A 21,927-nucleotide genomic window follows, 5' to 3' on the forward strand; every position below is an offset into this window, starting at 1 on the left:
ATCCCAGGTAAATCTTTGTCAGCAAGGACCCAAGGTACAAGACCCATGGTGGGACACATTGAGCAGCTGTCACAGAGTCCATACCACCACTCACCTGGGGAGCTTGCTGATGCTAAAGGTGCTGGAGTGATGGTTAGTCAGCGTGCCTCAGCAGTTCTCCATCCATTGTACTCACGGAGAACCTCTGCTGTGTTTCCAGCTCGCCTCCACTCATCTGCCCTCTCTGTTTTAATTTCCTCTCCCTGCTCAAGGCTGGCTGCCAGGTTCCCCTGCCTGCGCCGGGAGGGTCCGGGCTGCCCCCACATCCTTCCCTGCAGGTTTGCAAAGCCGCAGGGCTCTGCCTGAGTAAACGCAGGCGCTGGCGAACAGATCCAGGTGCATGGGATCGGCAGCCAACACGGGAGCAGGCTGGGGGGATTAAAAGACAAAGGTGGCCCAAGCCTGGGAGGGCAGGGAGGCTGCTGCAGGTGCTGGGTTTCCTGTTTACAGCAGGAGGATGGCTGAGGTGTGCGAAGATGGCTGTGTTTGACTTGGGGCTCTTGCATGACGTGGTGAAAATAGTTATGGGTTGGAGTTTGGTTTATTGTCTGGAATAACATGCCTGGCTGTGGTGGGGACAGGCAGGAGGATGGCGAGATTGACACCCAGCTGTGAGAGGAGTTGGTGCGAGTGAAGGAAGAGCAAGGGGAGATGGTGCTGGTAGGCTCTACCTTAGTTGCACGCGGACCCATGAGCTGATCTCAAGCTTGCCTGCAGCCTTCCTGCTGGTAACAAAGCTGAGGTAGAGCAGTGCTCAGTCTGGGCTGTAAAACCCACCCAGAGCAGGTTTTGCACCACTCAGCTGTGCGCCCCTGTGGCTGCAGGCCCTGGCTGGTGCTGTACAAAGCTGGGGTTATCTCCAGGCGTAGCAGCAATCGCCGAGCTGACGTGAACAAAATCGTTGAGACAAAACCCCAGTGAGACCTGGGCTATAGCGAGATGTCTTCATCTTTCCTTCCCCTGTGCACAGAGGTTCCCGGTCGTGTGCTGGCAGAAGGGTGCTGGAAGGAGGACCTGTGGTGGGATAGAGGCAGGGGCTGGTGCAGGGAAGCAGCATTTTGCAGTCGCTTGGATGGGATGGTGGCATTTGTGCTTGCTGTGCTTCCTGCTAAGAGTCATTTCCTTCCATGCTGCAAGGGGGCCGGGAAGGTATTTGAATCACTAGTCAGTGGGGTTCAAGAGGCTGCTTTTTGGCAAGAAGAGGGCTGCAAGAACCAAACCCTAAACTGCCTTCTGCCCAGCACACACAGGCATGTTTGGGACGATGAGAGAGATGAGCAACTGCAAGCATGTGTGGGCTTTTGCCTGATGCATGGTCCTTGCAGAGGCTGTCCTTCGCCCTAGGAATTCCCTGCGTGCTTCTGTCTTTGATAAGCACTTCACTTGCTCCAGGGCTCTCACCATTGTGTGTATTTTAGGTATGCAGTTTATAACAATAGCTCTGTCTTACTACTTACTTACTAACCCACTGGTGCCCCATGCAGTGAGAGGTGAGTGCAGGGCATGGTTAGAACTCTGCGGCATCCTGGAGCGGAGACAAGAAGCTTGCAGCACGATGCAAAAGAAGGCCAGTAATATTTTGGCACCTACCTTCAGTAGTAATTGCCTCGTGAACTACGGTGAAACCCCAGCTGCTGATTCTTTCCCAGTGCATTGGTCAAGCCCTGCATCCTTCAAAGGCAGGAACAGTCTTCAGCCACGCCATGTGTGTCCTGGATGCAAAGACCCTAACTGTGATATGTGTTTTAGGGGCTAAAACAACATACTGTGTCACTAAGGATGTGAGCACATGGGCAGGTTACAGCAGGGCACACTAACGTTTGAACTTCTAGCCAGCTCCTTTCCAAAGGGTAGAGGATGCCTTAAAAAGTCACACCTTTGCTTATTTTCAGGAGCTTGTCTGTCCTCCTCCTGCAGCCCCAAGGAGTTGGATCTTTCTGTGCGCTTGGCCCTTGTTGTTGACTTTGAGGGGGATATTACAGTAGTCGATCTGGATGCGTCCCGTGTTGGCAATGCGCAGGCTGCCATCATCTCCAGCTGCACACCCACGGTGCTGCACAGTGTATCCTGCCAAGACAGGATCCCACATTCCTCGTACAGGGTTTATGAGTCTCCCTGAAGTCAAGCAATGTGTTTGGCTTGCCATGGTGTTTGTTTGCAGAGAGCATCATCTCTCACAAGGCAGTTTGGTGCTGTTGTCTGTGGTTGATGAGCAGGTCGCATTTCTGTCTAGTTCTAAACTGCAAGAAATTGAGATGATAAGCAAGTTGATCCACAGTGAGTGTGGTAAGTGGAGTTTAATTGGGATGAATTACACGCCAGGTTTGCACTAATCTCCATCCTGCATTGCTCAGAAGCATCATCTGCTCTGGAAATGTGACTCAGAAATGTTGTTATTTGATTCCCCCGAGCATTTTAAAAACTATTTTTCCAGGAAGCAAAGATTCTTGGGTTTTGGATTTGGTGGGTTTTTTTTTTTTTTTCCTTGTTGCGGTTGTTTTCTCTTTGTTTAATGGCAATGAGAGTTCTTTCCCAGAATTTCCTCTGAGGATGGAGGCTGCGAGACATTCTCTTACCAGCATGTCTTTAGCTCCTTCTCCTTGCTTGGCATTTAATGCTCTGGTGTGCCCACAGCTGCCCCTTGCAGAGGGACACAGCTCTGAGGTAGCTGGTTGGAGTTATCTGCTCCTCTTCTCCATGAGCCACAGCCAGGATGATGGTGGAGATGCACCGTCAGATTCACCACCCCCGTTTGCCTCCTTGCCATCCCCGTGCCTGGATTTCATAGAATCATAGAATAGTTTGGGTTGGAAGAGACCTTAAAGATCATCTAGTTTGCCCTGCCATTGGTTGCCAGGATGTGCCCGGATCGGCTCTCACCACCCTGGGATGTCCCTTATTGTCACACTGTTGCCTTACGCTTGATTACCTTTGGGTGACCTCCTGGGGCAACTGCTGGGATATGACACCAGCCCTATAACCTAAGGAATATCCCCAGGGCAGTGCTGTTCCAGTGTCCCAGAAGCCTGATGTGATGGTGGTGCTGCTGCCTGCCGTAACCATCTTCTGATGGACACTGTCTGGGGGTCCCATTTGACCATGGCATTTCATCTTGCCCTCTTTGACCATTCCCTGGAGGAAGCACATAGACATTACAGATGTGTGTGAAGGTAATAAATGCAAGCACAGCTCCCTGGAGTCACCAGCCCTGACTGAGGCAGCACCATCCAGCTGGGTTACCAGCTTCATGACTGGGGACCCTGCAGTTTCCCATCTGGCAAGAGATGCAACTTCTTGAGCTTTCATCTGCAACCAGGGCTCATCCCCCACAATAACCTACTCTGCTGTCGCCACAGGTGCAAAGAGAAGGTAGGATTAAGTCCATGAGACTCTTTTTACATGAGAAATATAAAAGTGTGAGAGGTGGAAGCCCTGAGCTGTTATCCTACCTCCCTCGGCTCCAGTCCTGACCAGCACCTTGTGTATGTTTAGCTTGTTGATACCAGACCTCCCGGATTTGGCTGTTTTCATGTTTTTTTCTGATGTGTTCTCTCTCGAAGGTGTTTGGCTTCCACACCTTTTCCCATAAGATGGGGATGGGGCAGAGGAGTTGCTGTGGTCAAATCTGCTCCAGGGCTGTGGCAGATTGACCACAACTGGATCTCCAGAGGCTGGGCTCACCTCTGTAGAAAGGCTTTCTTTGGGTTAGAAAATAAAGTCAAATAAAGTCACTGTCTTGAAAGATGATTAATCGAGTCCAGTTTGCAGATGTATGTTGGGTAGAGGAAGGAGAAAGCATAAGGTGTGAAGCTAAAGAGGGAAGGAGCTGGCAGCAGTAGTAGTAGTGGTGCTGCCCTCTGCTTATTGTGCCTGGGGATCACTGTGGGTGAGACATCCAGCTGTTCTTGGGGGACACAGGTCGAGAGTGGGGTGGTGACTCGGGAGGCTTCCTAGGGAACTGGTACGAAGGGGCTGTGTTCACAGGTGTGCGTGTGCACAACTACATATGCACAGCAAGAGAAAAGTGCAAGATGAGCGGTCTCTGTGCAGCTTCGAAAGTTTAAGGAGCAAGCTGGGGCACTTGAAGGGCTTGTCCAAGCTGAGAAGCATGGGCAACTTCTCTGGGAAGACCTGGGCACCTGTGGCCCTGCTGTGCTAGAACTCTGGGTGCAGCCTGCCTTTTCAGCCCAGGCCATCGGTGGTGGCAGAAGAGGACTGGGAGGCTGCTGTGATGGTTCACTTGTTGCCTGAATGCACTAAGTCCTCTACAAGACACCATCCTCATACAAGAGCCTGCCTACGGTCCTTGGAGATCTGGCAGCTCTCTGCCTGGGCCAGGGCAGCCTCGCTTTCCAGCATAGCCAGGGAAACAGAGTTTGCAGTTCAGAGCCTGGTACCCCAGTGCTGTAGGCATGCCTGTGTCTGCTGTCATATGCTGGGTGGTAATCCAGCTCTCCAGATACTAAACCTACTTCATCCATGCCCTTCCTTCTCCATCTTCATGGGAATTCTGAGCTATTCACTGAGTTGCCCTTCTGTTTTCCCTTTCTCTCTCAGTGGATATTCGTGAAATCAAAGAGATTCGTCCAGGAAAGAACTCACGTGACTTTGACCGGTACCAGGAGGATCCATGTTTCCGACTAGACCAGTCTCACTGCTTTGTTGTCCTTTATGGCACAGAATTCCGGCTGAAGACCCTCAGCTTGCAAGGTAAAATACTCATGGTTCCGGGGCTGTGCTGGGTAGGGTTGGACAGGTACCTCATCACCACAGGACTCAAACTTCCCATGCATCCTTCCATGAGAGAGCTGGTACGTACCACTGAGCAGATGCTCTTTTCACCACACCAAGGGAGTGTCTTTGGAAGAAGATGGCACTGGTTCCCGGAAGGGTACTCATTCAGCCCCTGGTTAAGTCAGTTAACCCAATAAACCCAAAAATCAGGCTCTTAGTTCAAACGTGTGCTTGAAATCATGTGTTCTATCTCAGGTTGGTGTGTTGGCATTCATCAGCTGCTTTGTGGTAACTGGCCCCACCCATGAAGTGGTAAAATCTCACTCACTTCAGGTTGGCAGTTCTGAGCGAGAAAACACTGCCAGCTGCTGCTGGTGACAAGCGGTAACTCATAAAGCCATGGAACATCTGAGCTGTTGATCTCGGCTTTCCTCAACACCTTCTCTGTTGACTTAAGCTGGACTCGGAGCACCCAGCCTTGTGTTTTGCTATTGAAAGAGGGGAGGTTTATGCTGCTGAGTCTCCTGTTTAGACGGAGCACAGGCTCATAACTACTGGCTGCAGTTCAGCTGATAGACATTACCTTTTTCTACTAGAAGTATGCAGTCTTGTATCTCGTTTTAACCCACCTAGATGAGCACTGATGGAGGCAGTTGTGCTGACTCCATGGCAAATCTGCCTTCTGTCAGGACACAGGGACAGAGCTGGCAACTCTGCCCTCAGAAAGGATGGATCTGCCTACAGGGACCTTGTGGAGGAGCTGGCACATGTTCCCAAGGAGGTGGTGGCCCATCACCCAGGACAGCCAGAGCATTGCTGCTTGGAGACAAAGATAACCTGCAGATCTCAGGAACTGAAGGGAGGACAGAGCATGATGTACAGGGGTGAGGGGTCCAGCCAGCCGTGTACATCCCATGATAGGGGAGCAGGAGCTCAGCAGGGAGAGGAGCTGGCCAGAACGTCTGCACAGGAGGAGTCTTTTGTCAGAAGGGAGATGAAAGAAGAAATAGGGGCTGTAAGATGCTGGGGATAGTCCCAAGTGGTTTGTGTTGGCTTCTACAGCCCTTCCTCCCATTTCTCCTGTGCACTCTCCACAGCTACTTCCGAGGATGAGGTCAATATGTGGATCAAGGGGCTGAACTGGCTGGTGGCAGACACTCTAAGGGCTCCCACCCCCCTGCAGATTGAAAGGTGAGGAACTTGTTCTTGTCCTGTACTTGTTTTCTTTTTTTTACCCTTTCCTGTCCTGGCCCTCCTGGCTCTGCCCTCAAAAGGCTTCATCCCACTGACGTGCTGTGCTACATTGTCCGTAGCCAGAGTTTGATCTCGCATGCAGGGAAAAGGAGCTTTACCACGAAACAGATGTCTTTCTGTGTGCGCATCCTGTGAGCTTGCTTTCAGGCGGGGACAGCTTTGAAGGAGGGGCAGGTTGCCTGCATGAAAATAGGGTCGGCTGCCTCTGGAAGGGGGAGTAGAGCCAGGTTTGCTGGTGGGAGCATTGGCAAGGCATTGAGCATCTTCCAGAGGCAACATCAAATCAAACGGGCTTGTTGCGGAGCTGAGGCTAAGTGTGTGTGTGATTCTGCTTTCCGTTTAGGTGGCTCCGGAAGCAGTTCTACTCACTGGATCGCAACCGGGAAGACAGGTAAGAAGAGAGGATCTTACTTGCACAGACTTGCATATTCATAGAAGGGTTTGAGCTGGAAGGATTTACTTTTGACTTGAAACTCCAGCTTTTGCTTTGGATTTTTTGTTGGGTTCTTTAAGTTTTTAGTTTTCATTTCTAAGGAATTTTAATTCACATCCCAATACTTTCCTAACTGATTTTAACCAAATTAAACAAAACATCAAAAAATTGTCTTATTTCCCTGACCCAGCTGTTTGGACCCGGTAACAACTTGAGACCCCATAGCTAGGAAACATCTTCATGCCCAGCTGGCATCACCAGAGGAAGCAGACACTAAGGAGCCAACAGGCAACTCTGGCCACCCCATTGGGGCTAAACTGGGTTGTGTTAGTTTATTCTTCTCTATGAGGCTTTGGATCATCCCACTGCCTGGCTTCTAGACTGATGGGCAGGGCCACTACTTGTGGGGGTTCTTGGGTGAATGCTTAGTGATGTCCTTGCAGGTGAAATGTCATGCTTGGACCCATCATGGGGAGATAAGGGGGGGAATTAGGCCATGATCCATCATGAAAGAATGAAGAACAGGACATTTCCCTGTTGAGGGGAGGTCCACTGCCCTCTGCTTTCTGCTGCCGCTGCTGTAGCCTGCTTTGCCCAGCTGCACGCCAGCTGCCAGTCTCCCCTTCCCAAGGTGCTGTTATTCACCTCCTTTCATATCTGGGACGCCCTTTTCCCCAGTAATGTTAACCAAGCCCCTTAATCTTTTAGAACTGATTTCCGTATCCCTGTCCTCCCTTGGGGTAGGAAGATTCCTCCAGTCCTTCTCCTGAGAGGGCAGTGCTGGAGGCAGCGCTCACACATTAGCTCATGTCTCCCAGCTATTGCAGAGACCCATCTGCCCCCTTTATGTGTGCAGACAGGGCTCCCTGCAGAGCACTGGGCAGATCCAGAGCATCCTCTGCTTGGTCCTTGCTGATGCCATTGACCTTATGCTGCTCCTGATTTTCACGTTTCACCCTGAGCCCTGGAGTCCTTCTTATCCTTGCAGCAAGTGCCTGCCAGGAGACTCGCCTGTCTGCCTGTGCCAGCGGTGACTGCAGTCAGACAGGTTGGTTCTGTGGATCAGCAGCTGAAAATCACCGCTTGGTGCTCATCAGGAGATGCGAGCAGGTCCTCTCGTCCTGCTTTAGTCCCCACTGCCGTGTCCCTCCCTTCCACCTGCGGTGTGCTGCCTGTGACAGCCAGGACAGGCAGATTGCCCCACTCTCAGGCAGACGAGGGTTAAATTCAACCTGTTTGCATCTCAGAGGAGTATGTTGCATGGTGGAAATCTTGCTGGATTGGACTTCTTTGCCTTTACAATGATTTATATTGTAGCACAACGAGAGCACTGTTGGGTGCACGGAGATTTTGCGGAGGAGGGATAAGTCCTCACAGAGGCTCAAAAGGAAGGAGAGGGGCCTTTTAATCTATTGCAGCTGCTCTTCATATGCCACACACCTTTCAAATCCAGGCTTGGGTCCTATACACGGTGTACTGGTTTTCAGTGGTGATGGGGTGTAATATTTTCTAATTCTCCAATGCAGAGCACTGAGGCAGGGACTGAGCTGGCTGCATGAGGATTTTGAAGCATGAATGCAGCAGGAATGCAAAAAAAATGGTCTTTTTCCTCATCTGGCTATAGAGTAAATCTGATGAAATGGCATCCCGATAGGACATAAGAGATTGCGTGTATAGATTTGTCTGTCCGAGGCATGGGCGGCAGAGCTAAAACACATCTTGTTGCATCTCTCCTGTTGTTTTTCTTAATATCATCTTTCTGTTGGCACTCAGAATTAAGGCTGCAAAATACAATATATTCCTCACCTGTCTACCAAGGGGAGAGGTTTCGGTACAAACCGCTTAATTAGAAGAGCTGCTCTTCCAGCCCAGGCAGCAAAAGGAGCCAAACAGCAATAGAGGGGATGCATGGAAAGATTCTGGGTCTTCCCATTTTACAAGCATCCGTGTGTTTTCTGCAAAGCAGAGTGGAGCAGTTATGGGCACCTACATCTCTTGGATGAAATCTTTGCCCTTATGAGGCATTTTAGCATTAATTTTGATGTCATGAGGCTCTTCTTTTTTGCTTCTCACCCTGGAAATGGGTTTGAAAAGTGAACAGTGAGTTATATATTTTTTTTTAAAAACACTGCTTTTATAAACCATCCTTGGTCCTTTCCAGAACAGGCAGGTTTTTGGCAGCTGGAGAAGTCATTCCTGGTGTTTGTGTACTCTGCATCCCAGCCTCCTGTACTGGAGCTCTTTCCTTTCTGCCTTCTCCCAGCTGGGTGCCTGTGCATACCTTCCAGCACGCCAGCAGATGTTGGCTGTTTTCACTGGCTGCTGGGCCTTTGGGTATTTGTTTTTCCAGGGAAGGTTAGGTGGAAAGAGGAGGATAACAGGATGCTGGGTGTTTTTTCCTAAATGCTGTGGAGAAGACTGTTTCACCTCTGGCTAGGAGAGCTGCCTAGGGCTGGGAGCAGAGTTACGGCACTCCAGACGAGGAATGTTTTCATCCCCTGTGAGAGGGCTGGATCTGTCCTTTGGCCTGTTTGTCATGAAACCTTAAAAAACTTCCGTAGGAGAAATTAGTTTGTTTATTTGGGTTTTACTTTCTAGCCTCAAAATAGGGCCAAGCTGTTTATCCAATGTCCCCAACACTTTACCATTATTAATAACACACAGCAAATAAAATCCTTCCATACCACACCCTCCTGCCAAAGCAGAGAGGGAAATGCTGGTCATGGCTTTTACAGGGTTTGCTCTCACCTCTCCTGGTGCCGTCACATCATGATCCAACACCTTCCTGTGAAACAGCCCAGCGTCACCAGAGCTGGATGCTGGCTCCAGCAGGTCTCCAGCTCGATGCCCACTGCTGGTTCAGCTGCTGCAGCCCCTCCTGTTCTTTTTCCAAGAGTTTTTTGATGCTGTCTCAGCCTCTCTCCAAAGAGGGATTGCTGCTGGGTGGCCCTGAGGACTCTTGTTGTCCCATCTTGGTATCCACGAGGGCTGCTGCATGCTGTGGTCATTGATGGATAAGGGCATCTTTCATGAGACACCACTGCGCTTCTGGCTTGCTCCCACCACATTCCTGCTTTTCCCTGTCACCTAGGGTACCGCAGCTGGGACCTCTGTGCCCTGGGGTCTGCACGGCACCCCGCGCCTGCCCATGGATGCTGGGTGCGTTGGAGGAGGGAAAGGGCAGGCTCCCCTCCCCGAAACGCTCAACCTGAGCCCCAGGGGTAACTTCTGATGGAGAGGGAGAGGTCCAGGGGGGCAATACCAAAGCTGCTGCTGGTGCTGAGAGCGCCTTGCTGACTCTGTACCCCATACAGCCAGGAGGGAAGGGGAGGCTGGTGATGTTCGCTAGCTTTTTTTTTTTTTTCTTCAAACCTCCTGTCCTGCCAGCGAGTGGCAGGATGCTGCCTGCACGGTCCTTGGCTGGCCGGGTGCTGGCCTTGGGCACGGCACGGGAGCTGGGCCAGATCCTGCCCTGGCTGTGCATACATCCCGGTTCCCTGTGGCTCTGAGCCCAGAAACAAGGGCTCTCTGTATCCCATCGTCTCTGCAGCGCCTGACACCAGCCAGCTTCTCCTTCTGCGTGGGGCTCCCTCCATCCCTCTTTTCTGTGTCATTTGACATCACCCCATTCTCAGGGAAGAAAGTAAAAGATGTACTTCGCATTGCCCCTCCTCATTGCTGCAGATGACAGCGTGCACCTAGGCTGAAGCTCCTGTACAGGACATCCTCCTGGCATACTTGTATTTGCAATCCAAAGCTATGAGCATTTTCCGGGTCAGACTTGCCTTATGCTTTGTGGGATGGAGAGTATCCTGTAGGGTCCTGGGCTCCCACTCACTCAGTGGGGGGTAAAAGCAGCATCTGTGATTGCTGGGGCGGACTCAGAGGACTTGCTTTTAATGCAGGAGCTGCCAGAAAATGATTGCACACAGACCTCTCTACTGCTTAGATCCTGCAGATGTGAGACATCCACGTTTTTCCTTGCTGTAGGGCCATTGCCTCATGGTGGAACAATGCCGGAGCAGGCAGGGGCAGCCCAGGGCTCCTTTTTGACAGTCTCTGCCCCCCTGGGTGCTCAGGGTTGGCATCAGAGCTGTTCCTGGTGCAGGAACCAACAGATTTGGTGTGAAGGACCTCAGAGGGAGGACAGCCACACTGACCACCTCGTGCCAGGGGTGTGTGTGACAGTGGCTGGGGAAACACAGCTGGGCACAACGTGCCTGTGGCTAGGCACGGAAAATGGCTTTTTTACTCTCTTTAGGATAAAATTAGCTGTGTGCAAACCAGTTACAAAGCCTGCCCTCCTCCAGCTCCCTCTAAAGGCCGGGGAGTGGATTTTGGAAGGGATTTGGTCACCCAACATCCATGTTGGGGCACAGATACTTGAAAAATGCTTCCCCTAGTCACTCCTGTAAAGCTGTGGGCTTGAGTGGGCTGAGGGTGCTGGGACTCACCCTGCGGTGTTGGGAGCTTGCAGGAGCCGTGTTTGCAGTTCCCGTTGGGATGCAAGCGCCTCTCTTTGCTCCCCACATGCAGCGTACACACAAGAGTTCATCTGAGTGGAAAATGCTCTTCTGTTCTGCCTTTGGTCCTGACCCTGGTGTCCTTGCAGGGATGCGCATCCTGGTGTGTCACAGCTGATGCCTCTTCAGGCACGGCTGCTCTGTGCATGTGGTGTCCCAGTCCCAGGATGAGACTCCTCTGTCCCAGAGTTCCTGAATGTGTTTTCGTTCTTTTCCCCGCTGAGCCAGGATCTCCGCCAAGGATCTGAAGAACATGCTGTCTCAGGTTAACTACCGGGTTCCCAATATGAGGTTCCTGCGGGAGAGACTTACGGTGAGTTTGTGACCCCTCCGCTCTCCTCCTTCACACTGGAGACCCTTAGCAGCCTTTTGCCTGCCTCTGAGCAAAACCTGGTGGTGGTTGAACTCCCGTGGCACGTTTGCATATTGCAGAGGCTCTCAGCTTTTCCCGGGAGGGCCCCCACCCACAGCAGCGACTGAAGAGGTGCCAGCTCCCACTGGGTGCCGCACCCTGGCCCGTTTGTGGCCAGCACCCTCTCTTTGCCCCACCCTGCCTCCCCCGCTCCTCGCATTGCTCCTGGCTCCAGTCTAGGGCTTTGCCTCGGTGGGGTAGAGGCAAGGAGGACAGGCAGCAAGGCCGGTTGGCCGCACACCCCAGGTCCTGCATCCGACTGCCACTGGGTGATGGGTGACCAGTGCTGCCAGCATCAACTGCAGACCCAGGAATGGAGAAGGGTCATCTTGTGGTGACTATCCGTTTCCACCAGCGCTGAACTCCGAGGCCAAGGAGCGATGTATCTGAAGGAGAGCACGTGCTTTGCGTCTTGCAGTTGCCAGACAATTCAGATGCTCTCTGCAAACAAAAACTAAAATGATCCTTTTGTAAATATTCAAGTGAATGGTAACACGGCACTGTGATGCCTTTATATGGGTGAGCTTAGGGGATCATGTAACTTGGTTTAGGATATGCGTCTGTCCTGGGCGCTACGGGTCCCACTGGCCCCAGCAGAGATGGGCAAAGGTAGCAAGCAAAATCTGGCTGGGTTTTGGCCTTGCCTTCCTCCTTTTCCCCCAGGAATCCTGGTGGGAGGAGACGCTCCTCAGGCCATGCAGAGTTGCCTGTGGCCCCTGTAAAACCTCTCGGGTTTTTTTGCCGCAGGACGTGGAACAGAGGAACGGGGATATCACATATGGGCAGTTTGCACAGCTCTACCGCAGCCTGATGTTCAATGCCCAGAAAATGGTAAGAGCTCAATTCTTCAGGGCTGGAGAGGGGAGGGAGAGACCATATTTGTTACTGGGCATTCCCTCTTAATCACCTTTTTAACCCTGCTGCCCTCAGCTTATAGCTCTTGTCTCCTGCTGCTGGGCCAGGGATGGCAGGGAGTAAAGGAGTTGTTGCTTTCGGCTGGTTGCCACGAGGCTGCTTGGGCTTGGGGAGGCAGGCAGTGGATGAGCAATGGCTGTAAGGGAAGCCGAGCTGCACAGTGCTTGTTTGCTGTCCCTGTTGCCTTCTTGATCAATTTGTGCTTTCATGTACATTGGTGAGATTGAGTGCAAACCTAATGCTTGTGCTTCTTCTTTTGCAGATGGATGTCCCATTCCTAGAAAGGTGGATAGTTTCTCTGTATTTGCTGGGGAAGGGGCTGTTTTCTTTTGCTCTGTAACCTGCTTTGGTGCCTGCAGCAGTGTGTCGGGGCTGAGGCATGCTGCACACCTCTTGCTTGCCACCATGCTGCTTGTATTTTTGCTCTCTGAATAAGCAGCTTTGCTGTAGACTCTTCGGCTTGGCTCAGTAAGGGCTCTCTTTCTCCCAGGCATCCTACTGAGATCCAGGTCAAGTCAGCCATCTCCAAAACCAGTCAGTTGGGTTATGTGAAATAACAAGGCTTTGAGCCACCTCCCAGAGGTTATCCTCGTGGTTGGTACTGGTTGCCCACTGTGCGAGAGGCTGTGCAGGCAGTGCCTGCGATGCCATCACTAGCTGTGCCCTTCCCTGCCCTGTGCACCTCAGTCATGGTAAAAAGAGTCTGAATTTGGACATGGAGGCTAAAGAGTGAAAGACTTGTTACCTTGTCTAGGTAATTCCCAGTGATTTCCTCTTTTTTTTCTTATAAGCATAGGAAAGAGAGTTGGCAGGAACCTCAGCAGACCATCTGGTTCTGGTTCTTCCCTCTGCCCAGGGCAGCTGGCACTGCCCAGTCCATTTCTGGGTTTGTTGGTGTTACTCCCCAGCATGACCCTGTCCATCATGTCTTGTTATGGTCATGGAGAGGTCTGTTGAGATAATCAGCTACAAACAATTCCCTCCTTCATTCCTTGCCCTGCCCCTTGGGTCCATGTCCACTGGATACCCGTAGCTCTGTCCTGTCTACAGTCACTCCTTGACTGCCCTGCACCTATTTATTATAGTTCTTTTCACTCTTGCACAAGCCAGATCCTCTATTTTTTTGTACAAATCAGTCCCTCTGATGATTTTTGCTGCCCTTTGCCAGAGTTTGATGTTGTTGTACCCTTGGCAGTGAGAATTTTGGGCAGTTCCTGGAGCAGTCTCTGACTCTGAGATGTAGACATGATCTCGGCTGCTTTGTGCTTGCTGCCATTCTCTTCTTGGCTCTCTGTGCACATCACTCTGCTCTTGCAGCATTGCGTGCTTGGGGCCCGTGTTATTTCTATGTGCCATGGTGGCTGCAAATGGTATCTTGCATGATGACGGTAACAATTGGTCATGACACCCTGCACGAGTGACTGAAGCTTCTTTTTCTCTGCTTCCAGGGCTGGAGAAAGGTCTGAGCACTTCAGGGTGTCACTGCTGGAGTTGCAGAAGTTCTTGCTTGAATACCAGAGGGTGAGCTTGACACAGGCCCAGGGGCAGGCACTGGTGTTGGCAGGGGTCTGGCACTCCAAGGGTAATGTTGCCATGGATGATTTCATCTTGGGCTGCCCTGCCTGGCACGGCCACAGCTGGAACACACTGTTCCTGGAGCAGGACGTGATATGAGGGTAAAGCTGGCCTCAGCCAGACAACACTGGTCAGAAAAGGGACCAAGAGCAGAAGATCTGAGAGGGGTGGAGGTCCCAAGGGGGAGGAACTGGTCAGTAGTGATTTACCTAGTCCTGCAGCCTCCACTAGTACGGAAGCTTCGCAGCAGCTGAAGCATCACGGTCCATCCTGTCTGCTCAAGAGGTCTCAGCAGCTCCTGAGGAGCAGACGATCAATTTGATTGCGGATCTGTCCATTTAAAAACAATCTTGGGTCGTTCAGCAAGCATAGCATGTACACTCGGACACGCTCGCAAGCACAAGCAGCGTGTTTGCAGGCTGGGCAGACCCTTTATTTCACCCTGGGCTCCTGTCTTGTTGCTGGTCTCCTGCTCCAAGAGGACAGGAATGGCTCGTGAAAGCATTGCTGTGCCGCACACAAGAGCATGGGGCCTCCTGCCTTGCACCCTCCCTCCTCCTCCTTCTCCTACCTCCGCCTCCATGCCCACGGTCTACAGCGAGTGGGGCGGTAACCAGGGAAGGGACACAGCTGTTTTGTTGGCCTAATGAAAGACACTCAGGGAGAGAGGGAAGCAAAAGGAAGCAAAGTTGGCTCCTGCTGGTGAAGGAGGAGGGATGGCAGATGTCTGCAAAGGAGCTGTTGGAGAGGAAAAATGCATGGTACTGTGAAAATGAAGACCATTTTGAAATAGCAGATTTCTGCAGTTCGTGCTATCTGGCATTTGTGCTGATGGTTCAGTTCCTGGCAGAGATGATCTTGCTTTAAAAACTGCCTTCTTAATGGTTAAAGCTTCTAGTTGGATGGGCTGCACGTGGTTTTGAGTAATACTTTCTGAAATGGTTGCTTTTTTCTGTCTCTCTTGGGGTTTGCAGGAGCTCTGGGCTGCAGATGCCCTTCAGGTACAGGAATTCATGTTCAACTTCCTGAGAGACCCTTTGAGAGAGATCGATGAGCCTTATTTCTCCTTGGATGAAGTAAGACACCTTAACGCTAGCGTATATGAAGTGCAGTGGAGCAGTGTGTGACATCCCCAGTGCGGTGTGTGCTGCGGTGTGACAGCTCTGCTGTCCTTGTCTTCACTGCGGGGTGGCCCTGCTTAAAGGATCACAGCTCCTGTGAGCTGCAGTGCTGTATGAGATGAATATGGTGGGTTACCATGTTGCACAAGAGCTGCGTGATGATGGGAATGACTTCTGGGCTCTCTTTTTGTGTACAGCTGGGAGTGCTGCTCAGGCAGATAATTTGGAGGAGGAAAAGGGGCTACATTTGGTTTTAATGACCCTTTGGGGGAAATAAGGCTCTTTTCAAAGCAAGAAGAGCTGAAAACAAAAGCATAAAAACAATGAGATGACCGTTTTCTAGACCAACTCCCATGCAAAGGTCCCTCAACGCACATGGCCTTGGAGCTGTTGCCTACCATGTGAGCTGCAAAATAAAATACAGAGCAGTTCATTTGTCTCCAGCTGGGTCAGAGGGTTTGTGCACAGATAGCTGGCACAGCTCAGAGGATAAGTGGCAATGCCTAAGCTGTGGTTACTTGAGGATGCTGGGTCAGGTCAATTCTGTGCTTTCTTGGTTGCCTCTGGTCTATCTGTGCTGAGCTTAGAAAATAGTTACCTGCTCAGTGGTAGCTGCTGACATGGAGGGTGAGATGTGTGTGATGCTAAACCACAGCACCCAACTCCTCCACATCATTAACACGCTTCTGTTTCTTCCTGAGCAGTTTCTCACCTTCCTGTTTTCCAAAGAGAACAGCATCTGGAACGCGCAACTGGACATGGTGTGTCCGGAGAACATGAACAACCCCCTCTCCCATTACTGGATCTCCTCCTCACACAACACGTAAGGACTAGAGGATGGTTCTCTCTATCTATCCACTCCCAGCATCCTCTTTCCCTGTGCCAGGGCGAGATTCCCCTGATTTTGCCTAATTCCAGTGAATGGATCAAGTAGACTTTTCCAAACCAGAGTCAGTACAGCAGAGACCTTCCTCTTGGTGCCCCAGTCCTCCCTCATCATTTAACCATCAGTGGTTTGCTCAGGTGTTGTCAGCAACACACATCTGCACAGACTGTGCTTTCAGGTCCCCGGGCTGTCACTCTGGTTGTCACTCTGTTGTTATGTTGATGTGTTCTCTCACATGAAAGGTACCTGACGGGGGATCAGTTCTCAAGTGAGTCCTCACTGGAGGCGTATGCCCGCTGCTTGCGCATGGGATGCCGCTGTATCGAACGTGAGTACCCAGAGCCAGCACTTCCATCTCCATCGTCACAGTAGTTTGTGGTGGTTGAGGAAAGCTTTGCGTGGAAGGCAGAGCTGAAAGTTGACTTGTCAGTGTCTGCATTGTCACCACAATGTGCTGAAAGGACTGAGGGCATTTGCTTTGTGTGACTAGCGTTTACGTGCCTGAGCTTTTGGTCCCCTAGAAAGATCTTGACTTTCACCTCGCTTCTTTGTGGCCATCCAGGGTGGTTCCTAGCTGTGCTTAGTTTAGCCTCTCTCATGTCCACATCCAGCCTATATTCCAGCCTTTGAGCTAAGTTTCCTCTGTGGGTCTCTTTCAGTGGATTGCTGGGACGGTCCTGATGGCATGCCGGTCATCTACCATGGACACACCTTAACCACCAAGATCAAGTTCTCTGATGTTTTGGTCACGATCAAGGAACATGCCTTTGTCACTTCTGAGTGAGTACAGCAGAGACCTGGACTTCAGCTGCCAGGAAGGCAAAAAAAGAGTAGAGCCCAGGCTGTAGCAAAGTCAAGCTCACCTTTATCCAGAGATTCTGTTCAAGACTACGTGCCTAGGATTCGGTGGGAGGAAAGTGTGGTGGTGTGTCTCCCAGCTGAAGGGAGATTTCTTCAAGTAAAAAGTTGTGGGAGGAAAGGCTTTGGGTAAACCCCAGTATTCTGCCGGTCCTTCTCCCCTCTATGCTTTGCCAGCAGCGATGGGAACACCGACACCGTGCCGCAGCATGGTGATGTTGGATGCTTAAGGCAGCACAGATTGCTTTTGATGCAAACTGCACTTTGAGGGCACAGAAGTCAGGTTTTGAAATGTAGCTCAGAAGGCCTTGGTTCCATCCAGACACAGCGCTGGTTCTGACAGCTCTTTTCCTTCTCCCAGTTTCCCTGTAATTTTGTCCATTGAGGACCACTGCAGCATTGCTCAGCAGAGGAACATGGCCCAGAATTTCAAGAAGGTCTTTGGGGACATGCTCTTGACCAAACCTGTAGATATTTCTGCTGATGGCCTTCCCTCTCCAAACCAGCTCAAGAGGAAGATTCTCATCAAGGTGAACTCCCTTCCCTAAATGGAGAGAATGGGGGCAGATGCGGTGAGGTTGTGGGACCGAGGGCAGCTGCTTTCCTCTGGAAAAGGGATTGGTTGGCAGTGCAGGGTTGGAAGTGGAGACCTGATGCTAAAAACAGTTGGAGACAAAGAGGTCTCTTGCTTCAGAGGAGCAGCTGGGAAATGAGCTCATCAGCTGGGTGCTGCCTTTCTTGAGAGCCTGGGAGATGTTGTTGTTTCTGCTGTTGAAACACCTCTGGGAAGAAAGAGAGGGGGTCTTTAGCGCCATTTGATGATCTCTGGGCTGTGGGTCTTACCTTAGTCCTCTTAGTGTGGAGGAACCACTGCAGCAGCCCTGGAGTTTTAAGGTTTTTCACCGGGATATCCATGCTGCTTTTTGGGTCCCCTCGAGGTGCCTGACCTGCTCTCTCATCCCACAGCACAAGAAGCTGGCAGAGGGCAGTGCTTACGAGGAGTTACCCACATCTGTAATGTATTCAGAGAATGACATCAGCAACTCCATCAAGAATGGGATCCTCTATCTAGAAGACCCCATCAATCACGTACGTCTCTACCTGCCGCTTTCACCCTGGCCCTGCTCTATGGGCTCTGTATGTGACATGGTAACTCTGTGAGACACTGTGGTGCTGGAAGGAAGGGCTGCGGTGCAAATGTTTGAAGCGGATGTTGGTCTCTCCTGTTTCTCACGAGTCTCTGAAGGCTGGGGGAGTTTTTATGCTGGCTCTCTCCTGTGCTTTTCCCTAGGCATCTCCTGTGGGCCCTTGTTAGAGGCAGAAGGCTGAGCTAGAGGGAGCTCTGGGCTGATGCACTGCAGCTGCTCTTGTGTAATCCGTATAGCCTGTTATCTGTTGCTGCAGTAAGTTCTAGTGATGGCCTGCATTTCTAGACCTGCCTGCCTCCTACTGAGTGCCTACACACTTAACACCCCTAAACGAGCATTCTGCTTTGTAAAGCGCCAAGCTTTCATTTTACTGTGCACATTTACTTATAAACGCAGTCCACTTCTCCAGCTGCTTTGCTTTGCTGAGGATCTGTCAGGCAAAGTCACGTGTCAACAAAACAGGTTTTGGTAAAATAGGAAAGTGCCGTGGTAAAACCTCATAATCATGTCTGATATCCTCATCTCTGAGAGCCCCCGTGCTGAATCCATGCAGAGTGTTTTCTTTTTGCATTGATTTGCTCTTCATTTGGTCATCTCCTTTCAATATATGCGGGGTTGTTTGCAGTGTGATCTGCAGTCACTTTGTGTGTGAGACCTATCACATGCTGGTTTTTTGCTGCTGATAAATCTGTGCTTTGGATCTGGGGGATATCTTGGGAGCTCTGACTCCACTGAAATCGGTGTTGCTGGTGACTATCCTTCACAAACCCGATCACTCTTTGCTGCTTGTGCTGATCAGGAAGAGATGATCCCACGGATGGGTGGTGGGCCAGGGTGGTGCTTCCTCAGGGGGATTTCTTTGCCCAGAGTTTGTTTTCTTGCAGGAGTGGAACCCGCATTACTTTGTCCTGACTAGTAGCAAGATCTATTACTCTGGGGAGACAACCAGCGATCAAGGAAACGAGGATGAGGAAGAGCAAAAGGAGGTGAGGGCTCCCTTGTGTGTTGGTGCATTGTTCCCCTAGAGAATGGACTTGACTGCCTAAAGGGCTGAGCATCTCCACTGCCAGCTGACTTCACAGAGAGATCCTGTGGTGGGAAGGGTGGGAGCTGCTTCGGAAACTCTCTGGTCCTGGTTGGAAGACCGCAGAGCAGAGCAGCCTCTGGGACCATGAGCCTGCCCTCAGTAACCCACAGCGGTGGGATTTTCTCTGCCAGGTGAGCAATAGCACAGAGCTTCACTCCACGGAGAAGTGGTTTCATGGCAAGCTGGGAGCAGGACGTGATGGGCGGCACATCGCAGAGCGGCTGCTGACGGAGTACTGCATCGAGACAGGGGCCCCCGACGGCTCCTTCCTCGTCAGAGAGAGCGAGACCTTTGTTGGAGACTACACCCTCTCCTTCTGGTGAGGGCCACAGGCACAAGCCTGCTGCTCTCTCACTCCTGGGGTAGTCTTCACCTTGCCACTGTTTTCAGTGATGGTGTCCATTCCCTAGTGGTCTGCAAACAGTTTCTCCCTTTTTTCTGTGCCACGGTATAATATCCACTCACTGTCACAGTGCACAAGGGTCACGTCCTTTGGGACCTTTGCACAATAGGTCTTCTGTGGGGCGCGAATGCTGTGTCCAGGCTGAAGCTGTGCCTGGGAACCATTTGCAGGTGTGAAATCTCCATGGGTGACCCTGGTATACTCTCTCCCTCTTCCGCAGGCGCAATGGGAAGGTACAGCACTGTCGGATCCACTCACGGCAGGATGCTGGCAGCCCCAAGTTCTTCCTGACGGACAACCTGGTGTTCGACAGCCTCTACGACCTCATCACCCATTACCAGGAGGTGCCGCTGAGGTGCAATGAGTTTGAAATGAGGCTGACAGAGCCGGTGCCACAGACCAATGCCCATGAGAGCAAAGAGTGAGTGTGTGTTTGGGAGGAGGGTCATTCACGTCCACTGGGCAGCTGGGACCCCATGGGAAACCTTCCCAGGTCTTGCTGCAGTCCTTCCTTCCTTGCTGGGGCTCTCTGTGTCACAGCAACCATGTTGCCCAGCTTGGTTGTTGGTACAGCTGGCTGTCTTAGAAGCTCAGTGCAAAGAAAAGAAGTACTGGGCTTGGTTTGGATGCCCTTGTTCCTGCCTGTCCCACAGAAGGGAGAAGACAGCCCTGTTGCAGTGTTACATATATTATGATCTCTGCTCCCTGTCCTCCTTTTGAGGATTCAGGCGGCCTTTTGTGGGCTGGAGGGGAAACCGTGTGGCGTGGCAGAGGTGTGGGATGAGCTGTATGTACAGAGACCCATTTTCAGTGACGTGTCTTTCCTGGAAGGTGGTACCATGCCAATCTCACCCGGGCCCAAGCCGAGCACATGCTGATGAGGGTGCCGCGTGACGGAGCCTTCCTGGTGCGCAAGAGGAGCGAGCCCAGCTCCTACGCCATCTCCTTCCGGTGCGTTCCTGGGGGAAGGGTGGTGGGCTGGGATGCTGCAGCGTGTGAAAAGGCAGGAGAGAGGCCATGAGCTTGACATGAGCCCTCCCAGAGCTATTCTTACTTCTAGATGGCCCTGGGTAAACCTTACAACCTCTTGAGAGCCATTAGGACCTCACTCTTCCTCCCAGCTCCTGATGAGAGGTGGCTGTGCTCAGCATCCAGCCGTGGGGGGCCCTTTTGCTTGGGTGTCTTTATTTTGGCAGAGACCCTCTCTTGGCAGATGCCAAGTGGCTTCTCTCTGTCTTTCTATGTGCCAGGGCGGAAGGGAAGATCAAACACTGCCGAGTGCAGCAGGAAGGCCAAACTGTGCTGCTCGGCAACTCCGAGTTCGAGAGCCTGGTGGACTTGATCAGTTACTATGAAAAGCACCCACTGTACCGCAAGATGAAGCTGAGGTACCCCATCAACGAGGAGACACTGGAGAAGATAGGAACAGCGGTGAGTGTGGGTGGCTGTTGGAAGAGCCAAGCCAAAAGGTGATGCACATTCTGAGCTGGTGCCTTGAAGTAGTGTTGTGTGAACCATCTCTGTGCTTAACAATCCACACCTCTTGGGGCTTCATGTCCTGTTGGAAACACTTATTGTCTTGAGTGAGATTTATTGCTGCCCTTCTGACCCAGGTCAGCAGCGAGTGTGAGCTTGGGTTCCATTTGCTGTGTGCACCATCATCTTTGTTCTTGTGCCTTCCCTGGGGTGTTCCCCTACCTCCTGAGGTAGGGAAAATGTTGTCCTGCAGATCCACACTTGTCACCACTGGCCCTTTGCTTTGACAGGAGCCGGATTACGGAGCCCTTTACGAGGGACGCCACCCTGGGTTCTACGTGGAAGCCAACCCCATGCCCACCTTCAAGGTACACTCACTGCTTGGCATGAAATGCCCTGCAGAGCCTGAGGGTTTAGCAAATGTCTCTTTTATTTTCCGAGAGCTGTATTGTTTTGCACACTCATTTCTAGATCATGCTCTGGGCTGAGCCTGCAGGTTCGTGGGCTGGGCTGCCTCTTGTTCTGAACTCTGCAAACTAAACCCATCAGTGGCTCCAGCCCAAAGGAAAGTGCCTTGTGGGGCCATACCACGCTTGTGACCTTTGGTTTGGCATAAATGGGGGCCCTGATTTGTTCTGTAAGGGTCACTAGGGTCTGAATGCCTCTGGCAGCAGAGCTGGACGCTGCCTGCACGTGACAGGCCTCACAGCACCTCAAACAAACACATCTGCACTGGGAGGTGACCTCACATCTGCTTGTTGTCCATGTGACAATCCAGTGCCTGTCCTCATGGGTCCCCTCCTCATTGCAGTGTGCTGTCAAAGCCCTCTTCGACTACAAGGCACAGCGGGAGGACGAGCTCACCTTCACCAAAAACGCCATCATCCAGAATGTGGAAAAACAGGAAGGAGGCTGGTGAGTTGGTCCTGAGCCTCCTTTTTCCTCAGGGACAGAGTCAAATCTTGGTGTCACCATCCATACCAAGGTGTGTCTTCTGTGTAGTTGGGTCCGTTTGAGGGTTGCCCATAAGCTGGACAGCCTCGAAGCCTCGTGAACCCTAAAA

General features: G+C 51.7%; 1 protein-coding gene across 6 annotated transcripts in view; it reads left to right on the forward strand.

Annotated features, from left to right (window-relative positions):
- PLCG1 (phospholipase C gamma 1) overlaps nt 1-21,927 on the forward strand; it is a 47,120-nt gene that overhangs the window by 17,324 nt on the left and 7,869 nt on the right. For 5 of the 6 annotated variants that reach the window (XM_054081690.1, XM_054081692.1, XM_054081691.1 and 2 more), the window contains exons 2-21: nt 4,597-4,749; nt 5,871-5,964; nt 6,371-6,418; nt 11,212-11,296; nt 12,143-12,226; nt 12,573-12,595; nt 13,759-13,831; nt 14,860-14,961; nt 15,711-15,829; nt 16,135-16,220; nt 16,552-16,672; nt 17,112-17,280; nt 17,717-17,839; nt 18,783-18,884; nt 19,117-19,304; nt 19,609-19,809; nt 20,220-20,339; nt 20,639-20,819; nt 21,155-21,232; nt 21,676-21,779. In XM_054081690.1, the coding sequence (XP_053937665.1) occupies nt 4,597-4,749; nt 5,871-5,964; nt 6,371-6,418; nt 11,212-11,296; nt 12,143-12,226; nt 12,573-12,595; nt 13,759-13,831; nt 14,860-14,961; nt 15,711-15,829; nt 16,135-16,220; nt 16,552-16,672; nt 17,112-17,280; nt 17,717-17,839; nt 18,783-18,884; nt 19,117-19,304; nt 19,609-19,809; nt 20,220-20,339; nt 20,639-20,819; nt 21,155-21,232; nt 21,676-21,779 (2,254 nt within the window). Of the gene's footprint in view, nt 1-4,596; nt 4,750-5,870; nt 5,965-6,370; nt 6,419-11,211; nt 11,297-12,142; nt 12,227-12,572; nt 12,596-13,758; nt 13,832-14,859; nt 14,962-15,710; nt 15,830-16,134; nt 16,221-16,551; nt 16,673-17,111; nt 17,281-17,716; nt 17,840-18,782; nt 18,885-19,116; nt 19,305-19,608; nt 19,810-20,219; nt 20,340-20,638; nt 20,820-21,154; nt 21,233-21,675; nt 21,780-21,927 lie in introns of those variants that run through there. The other variant, XM_054081695.1, reaches the window with a different exon arrangement.

This window comes from Cuculus canorus, chromosome 16, assembly GCF_017976375.1.
Source record: "Cuculus canorus isolate bCucCan1 chromosome 16, bCucCan1.pri, whole genome shotgun sequence".
Lineage (NCBI taxonomy): Eukaryota > Metazoa > Chordata > Aves > Cuculiformes > Cuculidae > Cuculus > Cuculus canorus.